General features: G+C 34.9%; 1 protein-coding gene across 3 annotated transcripts in view; it reads left to right on the top strand.

Annotated features, from left to right (window-relative positions):
• The window catches only part of tfb1m (transcription factor B1, mitochondrial), a 38,350-nt gene that overhangs the window by 6,919 nt on the left and 17,231 nt on the right, over window positions 1–14,200 (top strand). For all 3 annotated transcript variants that reach the window (XM_051868125.1, XM_051868127.1, XM_051868126.1), the window contains exon 6: window positions 3,517–3,636. In XM_051868125.1, coding sequence (XP_051724085.1) covers window positions 3,517–3,636 — 120 coding nt within the window. The remainder of the gene's footprint in view (window positions 1–3,516; window positions 3,637–14,200) is intronic.

Below are 14,200 nucleotides of genomic sequence, written 5' to 3'. Positions count from 1 at the left end.
CAATAGTTTTATGATATGAATAGTGTGAATTCAGTCATATTACTCTTTTTCATATACTGTTTTAGTAGTAGGGAAGTATGCATATTCTGATGCAGTCATTATCAACACCCAGCAGCAATCTAGAACCATTTTATAACATTATAAAAACCTGCAGCAACATGTAAAATGCTGATTTGGTGTTCAGAAACATCACAGTGAGATAATGAGGAGAAATGTGCTAGTCTGAGCCGTAAGCACCTCTGAATGTCCTTTTGTCTTGAGTTAGTTTGTTTTTAACAAAGAGCTTGATCATTTCAGTTTGATCTTTTTGCTGCACTTCTTTTCTTTCTTTTTTGGAAAGCTGTTACAGTGTAATTCAGGCTTTTTAAGTTTGCAGTAAAGCACTGTTGTTCATTTTACATGCAAGGTAATGTTTACACAGAACTCCTAAAGGCACAGTAGACCGTAATGGCTGTTGATTATAGGGCCCAAAGAGAGAGTGGTCATTGAAGAAACAATTAAATAAAACATAAGTGGTGGATATAAAAGGAAAGAATATGCTATGTGTAATAAAACATATTTGTAGAAGCTACTGCTGTCGATAGAGCATATACTTCAAGTTTCATTTGAAGTATGGATTTTCATCAAATATTTGATGTTGAACATTATGCAAGAATTAATATTTTATAAGACCAATAACTGTAATGAGATCTTAATAAAGAGTCCTTTACATCTACAGGAATTTTTTTTTTGATAACACTTTCCAATAAGGTCTTATTTGTTAACATCAACTAACAATGAGCAATACATTTGTTTCTGTATTTGTTAATCTTTGTTAACATTATTTAATAAAAATACAACTGTTCATAGTTTGTTCATGTTAGTTCACAGTACATTAACTAATGTTAACAAATACAACTTTTGATTTTAAAGGGGTGGTTCATTGCGATTTCACTTTTTTAACTTTAGTTAGTGTGTAATGTTGCTGCTTGAGCATAAACAGTATCTGCAAAGTTACAGCGCTGAAAGTTCAATGCAAACGGAGATATTGTCTTTTAAAGTTATGGCAGTTTAATGCCTACAAAAACGACCGGTTTGGACGGCAACAAGCTTTTTCCTGGGTTGGTGACATCATAAACCCTGCAATTAACATAAATTCTGCCGATGGGAACACGCAACAAAGTGGGCGAGGCCATGTCGCACCGCATTATGGAAGCGGAAGAGTTGTCTACACCGGAAGTGCAGCGCGTCAAAAGATAATAGAACCCATTATAATCAGTGATATTGTCATTTATTTTATAACATAAATGGGTCATTGATGAATAAGGTTTTTAAAAGTGTAAAAAAACATAATGGAGATGTAAGTAATATAAGTAATAAGTTATATAAATTTTAAGTAATATAAGTTTTATTAAGTGTTAACAATGAGATTATGTGGTTTTTATAATCAATTAACACTGCTTTTGTCATTTTTTACAAGATGGACAATTTGTCACCAATAAAGTCATTTGGTTTAACCAAAATTTCAGTTTTACCGAATGACACTTTTGGTTATACCGAATGACGATATTTTCATACAATGCTAACATGCTGATATCTAGCTAGCTATCAAAAGGATAATCAAACTTTTTATATTTAGTACAAGTTTTTAAAATATTACAACATTTTCCATGTTTTATAGCAGCTGTACCGATTGACCTGATGTTTCGGGACATGCGTATGAGCAAGTGAAAACATGAATTTTTCAAATAGTTAAGAGAGAGTTAGTTACTTTGCTTCATGACCATGTGGTCCTTTGCAAGTGTCTGAATGATGTCATATCCTGTCACATGATATTGACTGCATGACTTGATCCAAAATGGTCCCTTTATATTGGTTACTCCGAATGACATCAATGACATTTTTCCAAACAGTCTTTCTCATGCAATGACTTCTACACATAATTTTAATACCATTTTGCTCTTTGCTGATGTAATAAAATCATGCCAGAATAAAAAATATATACATTTATTACATTTAAGATATTTTAAGCACAAATGAAGTGGCTGTATTGGCCTTTGGACGGTTAAACCAAATGACCTTTTGACACTTCAGAATCTTTAAAATACCTTTATACTGTATGTAGCAAAATATAATTAAACCTTTGTATTATTTATACAAAGGTTATAATTAACCTTTTGGATTCAATAAAAGAGATCTAGTTGTACTACCTTACATACTTTGGATGTCATATCTTTGTTTTTTTAATATTATTAAGGCCTTTGGACAAAAAAATGACCCGTCACGTCATTGACCCATATATTAAACCTTTTGGCATACACTGTAGAGCATACAAAACATTTGAAAAAAACTTTTGATATGAGAATGAGATAGATAAATAAATAAATAAACTGGTTGGTAAGAAGTCTGGGTGGCTGCTGGATTACCTGAGATGCAGAGTAAGGTAATATTAGTTAACTTGTTAACAATTTGTTATCCTAAAAAAAAAAAATGAAGAAAAGTATATATAAAAAAAAAAAAAAAAAAGGATTTAGTACAACATTAAGCTGAAGTATTTGAGTAATTTTCAATATTAGGTTGAAATGGTTAGGGGAAAAATGCCTAGAATTTTGCCCTTTTGTTACTGTGATATTGGTCTTGAATTAACCCTTGTGCGTCCTTATGGACATTTTTGTCTTTGTGTTAATGCCAACTGCATAAATTTTAATTAGTTTTAATTAGTTCCTCTCAGGACCTGAAGGACAGAAATGTCCCCACTGAAACCCATTAAAACTGCAATTTTTAATCCCAGGGCCATTTAAATACAAAATGATGCAATCTTTGTTAATAGGCTTTCATTCTGTTGGCAACTCTTTTTTTTTTTTTTTTTTTTTTTTTTTTAACCAGATGGCATCATTTTCTCAGGTTTGGCCTACAAAGCAAATACTTACTTTATTCCTGTTTTCTGCTTCTGCATATTATAGAGCCAATTGGATAAATTATGCAGCTATAATTATGTGGGTGTGTTGGTATGGATGTCAGAGTGTGGTTGACGTGTGTAATAAAATTGCTTGTGTGTGTGCATGTAATATTTGAGAAAGGAAAAACTCTACTGTACTGCAAATCACAAATTCAACAACTGTGTGTACCAGTGGAGCTTTGCTGGCATGTAACAGGGAAAAATTGGTACTGCGCCCAAACAAAATCAACCTCAAATTTGGAACACAACTTGTTTAGATTTATGGCTTTGATTTTCTAGCAGTTTCTAGCATATATATTTTATATAAAATAATGTTCATAAATCATTTTAATTTTAATTTTTTACTTCAACAATAATGTGCCAAAGGTCTTCTTTAAAATTAGACCAAACTGTGCTCCCAAGTTAAATTTTTCTGACAGTTTTTGGACATGGATATTTTTGTCCTCTTTGGACCTATGTGTAACTTTTTTTAATTGACGCACAAGGGTTAAAAGGGGCATTAAAAGGGTCTTAAAACATCTTGTGTCTAATTCATTCATTCATTCATTCACTCTCTTTGTCCCCTCTTTAATTTCTAGAGGTTAACAGCCAGCACAGGAAGCCGTCAGCGCAGCCGTCTCTCTGTCATGGCTCAGTATCTCTGCACTGTTAAAAGCTGTTTCACCATCCCAGGACGTGCCTTTGTTCCAAAACCAACCGTAAGTCTTTTGTCTCTTTCTTCTGCCATTTACATTTCTGTATCTCTCGGTGTTTGAGTGCTCGTGTGGAAGGATGTGGGTGTTCGCTCATTAGAAGAGCACAGAGTCAATGTTGTCTTAGATATGGAATCAGAGATGGAGACGGAGTGTAATGACGCCCGCAGGGCATTTGGTACGCCGCTCTTTTGTACAGGGTGGAAATAAGAGCCACGTTTGAGATTTTAGCCTTACTTCTTTACTCCACTGGGTTGTGTAGGACTGATATTTTGGGTTTTGGGGAATGCCAGGGGTTTGTGGATAAGAGGGGTCTAATGAAAGAAAGTACCTTATGCATAAAGTTCCCTCATCTGTAAATATTTTATCCAGCCAGAGTGCTTTTGAAATGAAGAAGAAAGGAAAGTGGGACGAATTGAGCATTCTCTTGGATTAAATGGCATGGATGATTATTTCATTGCACACCAAGGCTTTTACACCACTGATGAAAGAAATCTGCTGCTTCATGAGGTTTCACACAAGAAGTTACTGAAACATCTCCTCAAGATAAAACATTGTACAAGAGTGATAATGCACAGTAGGCATAAAAAAAGCTTAATTGTGCTCTTTGAGGAAAAAAACATATAGGCTAACACTTGTAAGATGTCTGAGGGATATCTAATGACAGGGCCATTCTCCATCCACTTATTTCCTTTCTGATGTAAGACAGATTTGTGAGAAAATCAAATTTCTTGGTTGACTGAAATGGTGGGAATTCTTCTTTAGACCTTAACTCTTGTATGTCAAAAAAGTTACACATAGGTGCATAGAGGACGAAAATGTCCGTGTATAAAAACTGTCATAAACATTTGAAGCTTGGGAGCACAGACTTAAAGGATTAGTCCACTTTCAAATAAAAATTTCCTGATAATTTACTCACCCCTATGTCATCCAAGATGTCCATGTCCTTCTTTCTTCAGTCCAAAAGAAATTAAGGATTTGATGAAAACATTCCAGGATTTTTCTCCTTATAGTGGACTTCAGTGGTCTCCAAACGGTTGACGGTAAAAATTACAGTTTCAGTGCAGCTTCAAAGGGCTTTAAACGATACCAGATGAGGATAAGGGTCTTATCTAGCGAAACCATCGGTCATTTTCTAAAAAAAATCCAAATGTATATGCTTTATAGGCACAAATGATCGCATCACAAGTGCTTCCACCAGAACGCGATTCCGTATTCTTCAAAAAGCTTACGCTAAATGTCCTACGCCTTCCCTATTCAACTTACGGAAAAAACGGAACTGGTGCCACGTTCGTTACGTAAGTTGAATAGGGAAGGCGTAGGACATTTAGCGTAAGCTTTTTGAAGAATACGGAATCGCGTTCTGGTGGAAGCACTTGTTTATGAAAATGATTTATGAACATTATTTTATATAAAATATATATTTTATGAAACAAGTTGAACTCCAAAACTGCTAGAAAATCAAAACCATATATCTAAACAAGTTGTGTTACAAATTTGAGGTTGATATCTCAAAAAATGAGCTTTCAGTAAGATTTTGTTTGGACACAGTACCAAATTTACCCCAGAAAACAGGAATAAAGCGATTTTTACCATTTGGTAAAAAATAGTCAAAATTTTAATTTTGAAGCCTTGCCAACAGAATGAAAGGCTATTAACAAAGATTTCATAATTGGCCCTGGGATTAAAAATTGCAGTTTTAATGGGTTTCATGGGTGACATTTTTGTCCTTAAGGTCCTGAGAGAAACTATTTTGTGTTACTAGTGTAAAATAGATTTATTAAAGGAAATGGGGGTAAAATAGTAAAATTCCAATAAAAATACACACCTGTGCCAAAATTGATGCAGTTGGCATTAACACAGGCAAAATTATCAAAAAAAAAAAAAAAAAAAAACCTGAAAAAGACAAAAAATGTCCATCAGGGCGCACAAGGGATAAAGGGATCGTTCAACCAAAATAAATTCTATCATCATTTTCTCACCCTCAAGTTGTTCCAAACCTGTATAAATTTCTTTCTTTTCCTGAACACAAAAGAAGATATTTTGAAGAATGTCGGTAACCAAACAGTTGATGGACCCCATTGACTTCCATAGTATTTTTTCGAGTAAATGGTGACAGAATTTTCATTTTTGGGTGAACTATCCCTTTAATCTTAGCTGTGTGATATTTAATCATCAAATTTCACTGGTGTTTATCTTCAGGTGTCTGATGTCAGGAAGACATTAATCTTGTGGGAAGGTAGAATGATAATCAGTATTAAAGGAGAAAAAGTGCTTATCTTGTTCACATTTTCAGTATGGCCTAATATGCTGTTAATGTATTAGAATAGTTACTAATTAAGCATCATCATTACCGTTGCTCACAGTTTCAGTGTGTTGCTCATCTCACACTGTTTGTGCTTTGGATATGAATTAACTTAAATTGTGTGGTTCATTGAGAAAATCTGATTTCTGAATGGCGGATAATAAAACGGCCAAAAAGTCGAATAGAGAGACCAGAATGTCATACTTGAGAGTAGGGTGTTTTGAGGTCTTTAGAACCATCTAGCATAGTAGCTAACCACCCAGGACACCCTACTAACCGCATATTAATGCCCTGGAATTCATCCAGAACACGCTAGCATCACTGTGCTGAGATTTACACTGGCAGGCACCATTCACATTTTCTTTTTACATAGTATATTGACTGATAGATCTGATGTGTTCTTTTCACACTTACATTAAAAGCAGTGAATTCTCTTTGATATTAGTTCAAAAATGTAATACTGCAATTTTGCCTTTGCCAGTTTATTATCTGTACAGAGCGGTGGTGGTGTAACTGCCATCTGTGTTCGAGAGGCTCACCCTAGAGGACTGAAATCAGCACTAGCTGTGTGTGCCATCTTTGAGTTGGCTGTGCTATCAGCGGACTTCTTTTATTAAAGTCAACATGAAATCATTTAGTTTCTTAGAGATCAACCATAATCATCGTATTAGATTCGGGACATGAGTAGGTACTATACTCTAAGGATCAGATAATCTTGTCTAAACATTAGTTGGCCTTGTACATCCTTTTTATGCCTTGTAAATTCTTAATTTGTGAGGTTTTGCAGAAATTGTAAAAATGTCTTGTGATGGCTGTGAAAGCATTACATTATAGCTCTTTAATTATAGCCCTTAAATTAAGATTTCTTTACATTTAAAATGTAAGGAAATCTTACTTTTTAATGAAATGTATTATTTCTAGCAAATATGAAAATACATTGCTAATAATAAAAACTGATAATTATTTTGTTTTGGGGCAAAAATTGTAATAAAATACATTTATAATATGAATATTTTTGGTCTATAGTATGAATATAATGGTCCATACTTTTCTTAAAAGTAATAAACTACTAAAAACAAACAACATACATAATCTAATAATCAAAACTCGCATCATGAGGACAAAACAAAGTTAACTAGTAATTTCAAAGGTTTTTGTCTGTCCTTGCCATCTCAAAATAATTTTCCAAATTATAACATTGTTTGTTGTAAAGAAACATCTTCTGATGCCATACCTAATGCTCTTAATGCTCTCAATATGCTTATTAAATATGTTTTATAGTTAAAGGGGACCTATAATGCCCCTTTTACAAGATGTAATATCTGGTGTCTCCTGAATGTGTCTGTGAAGTTTCAGCTCAAAATTCCCCACAGATCATTTATTATAGCTTGTCAAATTTGCCCCTCTTTGGGTGTGAGCAAAAACACGCCATTTTTGTGTGTGTCCCTTTAAATGCAAATGAGCTGCTGCTCCCGGCCCCCTTTCCAGAAGAGGGCGGAGCTTTAACAGCTTGTTATTCGGATACTCAACAACAACAAAGCTGGAGAATCTCACACAGCCAAACTGAGGATTGTCAGTAACGCTGTTCAGCCTTACATTGTTCAAACTGGAGTCGACACTGATGGAGAGACTCAGGAAGAAGTTACAACTTTTAGAATAAAACTGGACGTTTCTGAATGGTTAGTGGATAAATTTATGTAGTTGCTGTGGAGTTGATTCAACTCATCCACTAGCATGTGCCGTCATGTTAATCTTTTGTGCAAATCCAGCGTTGAATTGACCCTCGTTTGTGAAGCAATCCAGCGTAAAATGACGGCATGACAACAACACTCTACTACAACAACTCTTCCTCTTCTCTAAAGCAGCCCAACATGACCTCACCCCCTTTCTTGCGTGTTCTGGGGGGCAGGGTTTATGTAAATTTTAGGGTTAGTGATGTCACCAACCTGGGAAGAAGCTTGTTGTAATACTTAAACAGCGAAATCTTTAAAAGGAAATATCTCCCTTTGCATTGAACTTTGAGTGTCGTAACTTTGCAGATGTTGTTTATGATCAAACAGCAACATTACACACTAACTAAAGTTAAAAAAGTCAAATCATAATCAACCACCCGTTTAAACGGTTGGAGTATTCTGTATGACTGATAAAAATAACTGAATTTGCTGCAATCTCCTTTTCTTTATCAAAAGTATCTTTCTTGCTGCTCGCGTGTTTCTGCTACAGTTGTTAAAATAACCGTGTCATCTGCAGCTCTTATGTGGCGCTTTACATCTTTAGTGGGAGAGAGAAGCTTCGCGCATGGAAAGAAAGGGCTTGAATGAAGCATATATTCTTAATATTAATATTATAGATATAGCACCGAAAGATCATTACCATAAATGACCCTGAGCACTTGTGATGTGAACCGCTCCGTTGTTTTGACACACTGCTCACTTTAAGCCATAGAAAGGGTAAAATGCCGCAATTATGTCCTGCGGTCTGGATGGAACCAAGACGGAGTCCGGTGTTGTGCCGAATTTCGACCCCCTTGCCAAATTATTACCGTTGAATTTGCTACCTGATTGCCTAATCTTAACCCCTCCCCCACACCTACTCCTAAAGGTACCAAAACTAGGAGGGTAATAATCTGGCAGGGGGTCAAAATTCGGCACAACACCGGAACCGGACCGCGTTTCACCATTGGATACCGCTGGTTTAGATGTTTATGGCAGAGATAAGGATAAAAGCTTTCTTAATATTGAGTTGTCGGCTTGGCCAGTTAAGATGACAAGAAATCAGTGATCAGTTTTGACTGTAAAATGACTGTTGAACTCAATTCACATTACTGCTATCATTGTGCATGATTTATTGTTGAATAATGTTTAATGTTGAACATTATTTTGTTTTGTTTTTTTTTTACATATTTTTGCAGGGTATTGTAGTCTTACTTGTATTATTGTTGGCCAATGCCCAAAACCATCTGAAATAAGTAGGTGCAATGTTAATAGGATTTATGGACGGTTTAGAGAGATACGTCTGGGAGTAAGTTGCCACACATGTAGTATAACACACAGCCTCCCGTTATGCTCTTGTCAAATTAACTGGATTAGAGAAGTGAATATTGTGCAGCTGGTAATTAGCAGTAGCTCATTCACTGTATTTAGAGAACAGTCCTGAATTGCTCTGCACTACATTTACAGTATGGATTGAATTATCAGATTCACCGTGTTTCATTTCCCTGCAGAACCCCTTTGTAAGGTCGGAGGGAATTAGCTGCAGCGTTTCCGAACAGAACTGAGTTGTGCTATTTATAATCATGAGCATTAGCTGATATCGGCATGCCACAAGGGGTGTTCTTTATGTGGCTTTTTTTTTTTTTTTTGTCTGGCAGTTTTGTGTGGATGCTGCAAGGCACCTTGTTCTGTCACATTGAGTGACTGTGGTTGTCCTTGAAGGCTTATGTCCACGGTGATTGGCCGTGTGTTGTATGTCCTCAGGCCCATGGTGCACTTGCTGGTCTCCTCTGTCACGGATCGCACTTGACACCCCCACCTGGTGGATCGAGGCGTTAACCTAAGTGACTGCTACAGGAAATGTTAACATGTGGCATAATATTTAAAGAAAAGTTCTCATTTCTAGCATGTTTGTCTTGTTCAGCTGCAGTGCAGTTGTCATCGCCCACGTTGTGTCTGCTGTCTGTTAGACAGAATAATTGCGTTCTTTAGAATGACTGAATGAATGTAATTATCCTCTCCTCGTCATCAGATGCAAAAGTGGTTCAGTAACCCCCCCTCCTTCTCCCCCACGCGTTTCACGAGCGCAGGCATGGGCTGCCGTCCCCTGAGCTGATGCGTGTACGGAGGCAGACGCGGAGCCAGCTGCTACTGCAGTGTCCTTCCCACACACAGAGGATAGAAAGCGCGAGTAAAGAGGGAGACAGCTCGAGGATGGGCTCATGACAGAGATTGATCTGAGGGAGAGTGAAGCGTACCTCGAGCAGATGTTTGTCTGGATATTGAGAGGAATGGCTGCACTGGTCTCTGAGGAGATGATCCTGCACAGCTACACCTGTGGGTGGATGACATTTGCACATGATGTGGGGGCAAAAATCATTAAAAAAAAGACATTAAATGATAGTTTTAGGACACATACATATGGCCACCCAGGAAGTATAGCTGTGTTTGTTTGTTTTTTTATTTAATCCTTATAAGTGCTTTAGAATGGGCAGTCTTTTTAAAATAAGAGACTTTTCCAATAGGCAAAAAGGCCTGTAAAAGTCATTCAGTTAATTAGTCAAAAGGAGTAGGAAATCTGCAGAACACATCACATTTCTTATAAAATTTCCTTTAACTACAATTTTTTTTTCGACTCTTACATCAATGTCAGCTTATCCTAAAAAATATTCATGTTTTTTAAAAATGTTCATATCACAAATATATTTCAACTGTTATTTTTTTGAATGCAAATAATTATAAAAACATGCAATATATTATAAAAATGAAAATGGTACTGTTGTTAGAAGTCTTTATACGAATATATATGGATCACCTTTTTTTATCTTTGAGATATATATATATATATATATATATATATATATATATATATATATATATATATAAATTTTAATATATATATTATCATCTTAAAGGAAGGTTATTTCAATGTCTCAGAATGCCTGCAGCCTTTCTCTCAATATAGGATTCAAGCTGAATATAAAAATATCCTATTTAATATAAAATGCTTTGGATTTTGAACAAATATAGTAGTTTTGACTAAAAATATTTTAGAGATCTTGCAAAATTGCAGTTCCAGTAAGGTCAATTTTATTATTTATTAATATTTGTTTAATCATTTTTTAGTTTTGGTGTGTGTAATAAAATATATATATATAGTACTGTTTCATTGTACTAACCATTGTGCTAATGACTAAAGTTAAAATTTGTGATGAGAGATTAGTACTCCATGGCACCAAAACAAATTGACCATTAACTGTAAATACTCTGAAAAGTGCCAATATTCTCTATAAATGCATAGTTTGAACTGTGTAAACATTTAAAAAGAACATTCAAAAAAAAAAAAAACTAAATATTTTTTTTTAAATCTGAAACGACACCCTGGACAGAAAATGGTGTCATTTCAACAACCATTTTATGACATTTTAGAGCCAGGCTGAATTTTTTCCCCTTTTTTCATTTATGTCCATTTTAAGGATCATTAAACTCTTTTTCTCCATTGGCTGTTGCACCATGGGACCATCACAGAAAATGAAACCTCACAGAGTGAATAATGGGGTCAGATTTGGTATAAGTAGTGTTCCATTTTAATAAATGGGGTCAAATGATGTATCAGGAGTAAAGGAAGGTTATTTCAATGTCTCAGAATGCCTGCAGCCTTTCTCTCAATATAAAAATATCATATTTAATATAAAATGCTTTGGATTTTGAACAGATATCAATAGTAGTTTTGACAAAAGATATTTTAGAGATCTTGCAAAATTGCAGTTCCAGTAAGGTAGGTTTTATTATTTATTAATATATGTTTAATAATTTGTTTATTCTCCTTTGTCTGTGTGATGTTTAAAAGACTTAATGAAGTTCATTTGAAGACAATGTTAAGATGTTTATATTTTATACAGTAAGAACTACACTGAAAGAAAATTGGTATAGGATTTCTGAAGCAATTTTCACTCAGAAATTGCTAGTAAATTTCATAAATATTTAAAAGTAACACATTGAATTAAATGTGATATTTTAAAGTAGAAAGAAATTATATTTTCTTGTAAAACATGCTTCAGTAATCTTTTATTTACACTAGCATTTAAAAAAAGGTCCCCCAACACTAGAGTGGTTGTTTGGATGGAAATATCTAATTCTATGAATTGGAAAATATTGTTTTCATGCAGGCACTTTTATCCTGGCATTGTATACTGCCTGTCTCAGCAGTTCACAATGCACCAAGCAAGGGCAGTATCATCATTCCTGTGTGTGTGTGTGTGTGTGTGTGTGTGTGTGTGTGTGTGTGTTTGCGTGCATGTACAGACCCAGGAGTATCTCCAGCAGGGCAAGGTCATCTAAAGTGTCTGACAATCATATTCTTTTTTTTTTTTTTTTACACATTACTCTTTACGAAGATAATACACTGAATCTAAAAGAAAATATTAATAATAAATATAGCTGCAAGCAGCAATTATCGGGGCCAAGCACAAAGAACACGGCAAGTCATATCAGCATGGCTGGGAGCATCAGACCAACTGCAACAATGAGCATTTGAAGACATTTTAATATGATTTTAGGCAAAATGGCTGAAAAAAATCATAAATACAGTCACTAGTAATGATTTAATGGTTTGTCACTTTCAACTAGGGTTGCCACCCATCCCGTGAAGTACGGAATAATCCCGTATTTACATGCACTGTAAGAAACGCAAGAGGCTCTCCAGATATAGTGCTGAATAGGAAAAAGGTATCAATGGGTCTGTCCAGTAACTAATGATGAACTGCACACTTTGCAGAGAAGCATTCCAGTTGTTCAAACATGCGGTGACAGACACATCCATGCTTCATCTAAAGGTATAGCCTTGTTGTTGTTGTTGTTTTAAATTGATAATATAATATAATATTCCATACATTATCAGAGCCTGGCAGACAGATAATTATTATATTTTTAGATATGAGACCGATGAATTAATAGATTATAGATATAGATATTAATTTATCATTTAGCTAGGCTATAATAATCAGGCCTACATAATAAATAATCCTGTCATATACAACTTATGACATTTAAAAAACTATTTATATAAAAATTGGACAAATAATTACATAATGATGTAGTCATAATTTAAGTAAATTAATTAAAAATCTCATCCCATGCAGAACTGTCAATAAAGTGATTACTGGTTCAGAATGACTGCTTAAATAATACTAAAAAAATACTAAAGTGGTCTTTAGAAATAAAATAATCAAATGTAAAAAGTTTTTTTTTTCTTTCTTTCTTTCTTTTCTTTTCTTTTTTTTTTTTTTTTTTTTTTTTTTTGAATTGGGTCATGAATGGCTGTCCCTTATTTTGCCACACTGAAGGTGGCAACCCTATGTTCGACCAATAGGTGGTGCTGTGACCAAATTGATGTGGTGTGGTCAGAGTGAGGTGACAATGACACATGCAAAGTTTGGTGTCGATATGTCAAAGCATTTTATAGATACAGCCTCAGAGTCATTTTGGCCTCATGCCTTAACTTTATTGCTGCAGTATACGAAAACGGTTTCGTCTATCGACACGAAATCCATAACTTTTTGTTGGCACAGTCTGAAGATGATCTGACTCAAATTTGGTGAAAATTGGACAAGCAGTCTAGGAGGATTTCAAAAAACTAGATTTTGAAAAAAAATCAAAATGGTGGACAGGAAGTTTGGCCAACTATGGCAAAATTGGTATGCATGTTCTCAGCATGAACCAGGGAATCATTATAGTTTCATTATAGTAGGCTAATTTAATCAAAAGTTATATAATCAAAAAGTTATTAGCATTTTTGGAAATTTTATTATAACTTTAGATTTTTTTGAGGGCATTGTGCCAAATACACATACAAATACACATTTTTCGTAACAATACGCTAATGCGTTCATAAAATATAGCATTTTATGATAAAATTTAAAATGACCAATGCCCAAAATGACCAATATGGGAAAATTGGGTATCGTTTGACCGAATCTAAAGAGAACAGTTTTGGTTTTTTTTTTTTTTTCTTTCTTTCTTTTCTTTTCTTTTTTCTTTTTTTTTTTTGGTCACAGTAAGTTATAAGAAAAAAAAAAAAAAATCATATCTCCTGACCACTAGGTGGCACTGTGCTGAAACCATGCAGGTAGCCTCAGGTCTTGGTTGTCATAACACACCCCAAGATTGGTCAGAATACACTAAAGCGTTGTGGAGATATAGCCTCACATTCATTTTGGTGGGCACTTTGCCAGATTCGTTTGCACGTTATTCAAAAAAAGTTTGGCAGAGGTGTAAAGTCCAGGTTCAGAAAGTAAAAGTCCTCCTCAGTATTTTGTTCTAATCCCCTGGATTTGCTAATTAGCACAGTTTTTCAGCCAGGAGGTAGAACTAATTAGTGAAATCAGCTGGCTGAGTTCATGGGTGGAATAAACATATGGCAGGACTTTTACTTTCTGACCCCTGGACTTTACACCTCTGCAGTTTGGCAAATCGACTTCCGTTCAGTTAACTTTTTGTCAGTATGGTCTGAAGATGATCTGGTTCAATTTTTGTGAAAATTGTAGCAACGGCC

Source organism: Ctenopharyngodon idella, chromosome 17 (genome assembly GCF_019924925.1).
Source record: "Ctenopharyngodon idella isolate HZGC_01 chromosome 17, HZGC01, whole genome shotgun sequence".
In the NCBI taxonomy this organism is placed as follows: Eukaryota; Metazoa; Chordata; class Actinopteri; order Cypriniformes; family Xenocyprididae; genus Ctenopharyngodon; species Ctenopharyngodon idella.
Note: the sequence above shows the minus strand (reverse complement) of the source record. Positions and strands in the feature narration are given on the sequence as shown.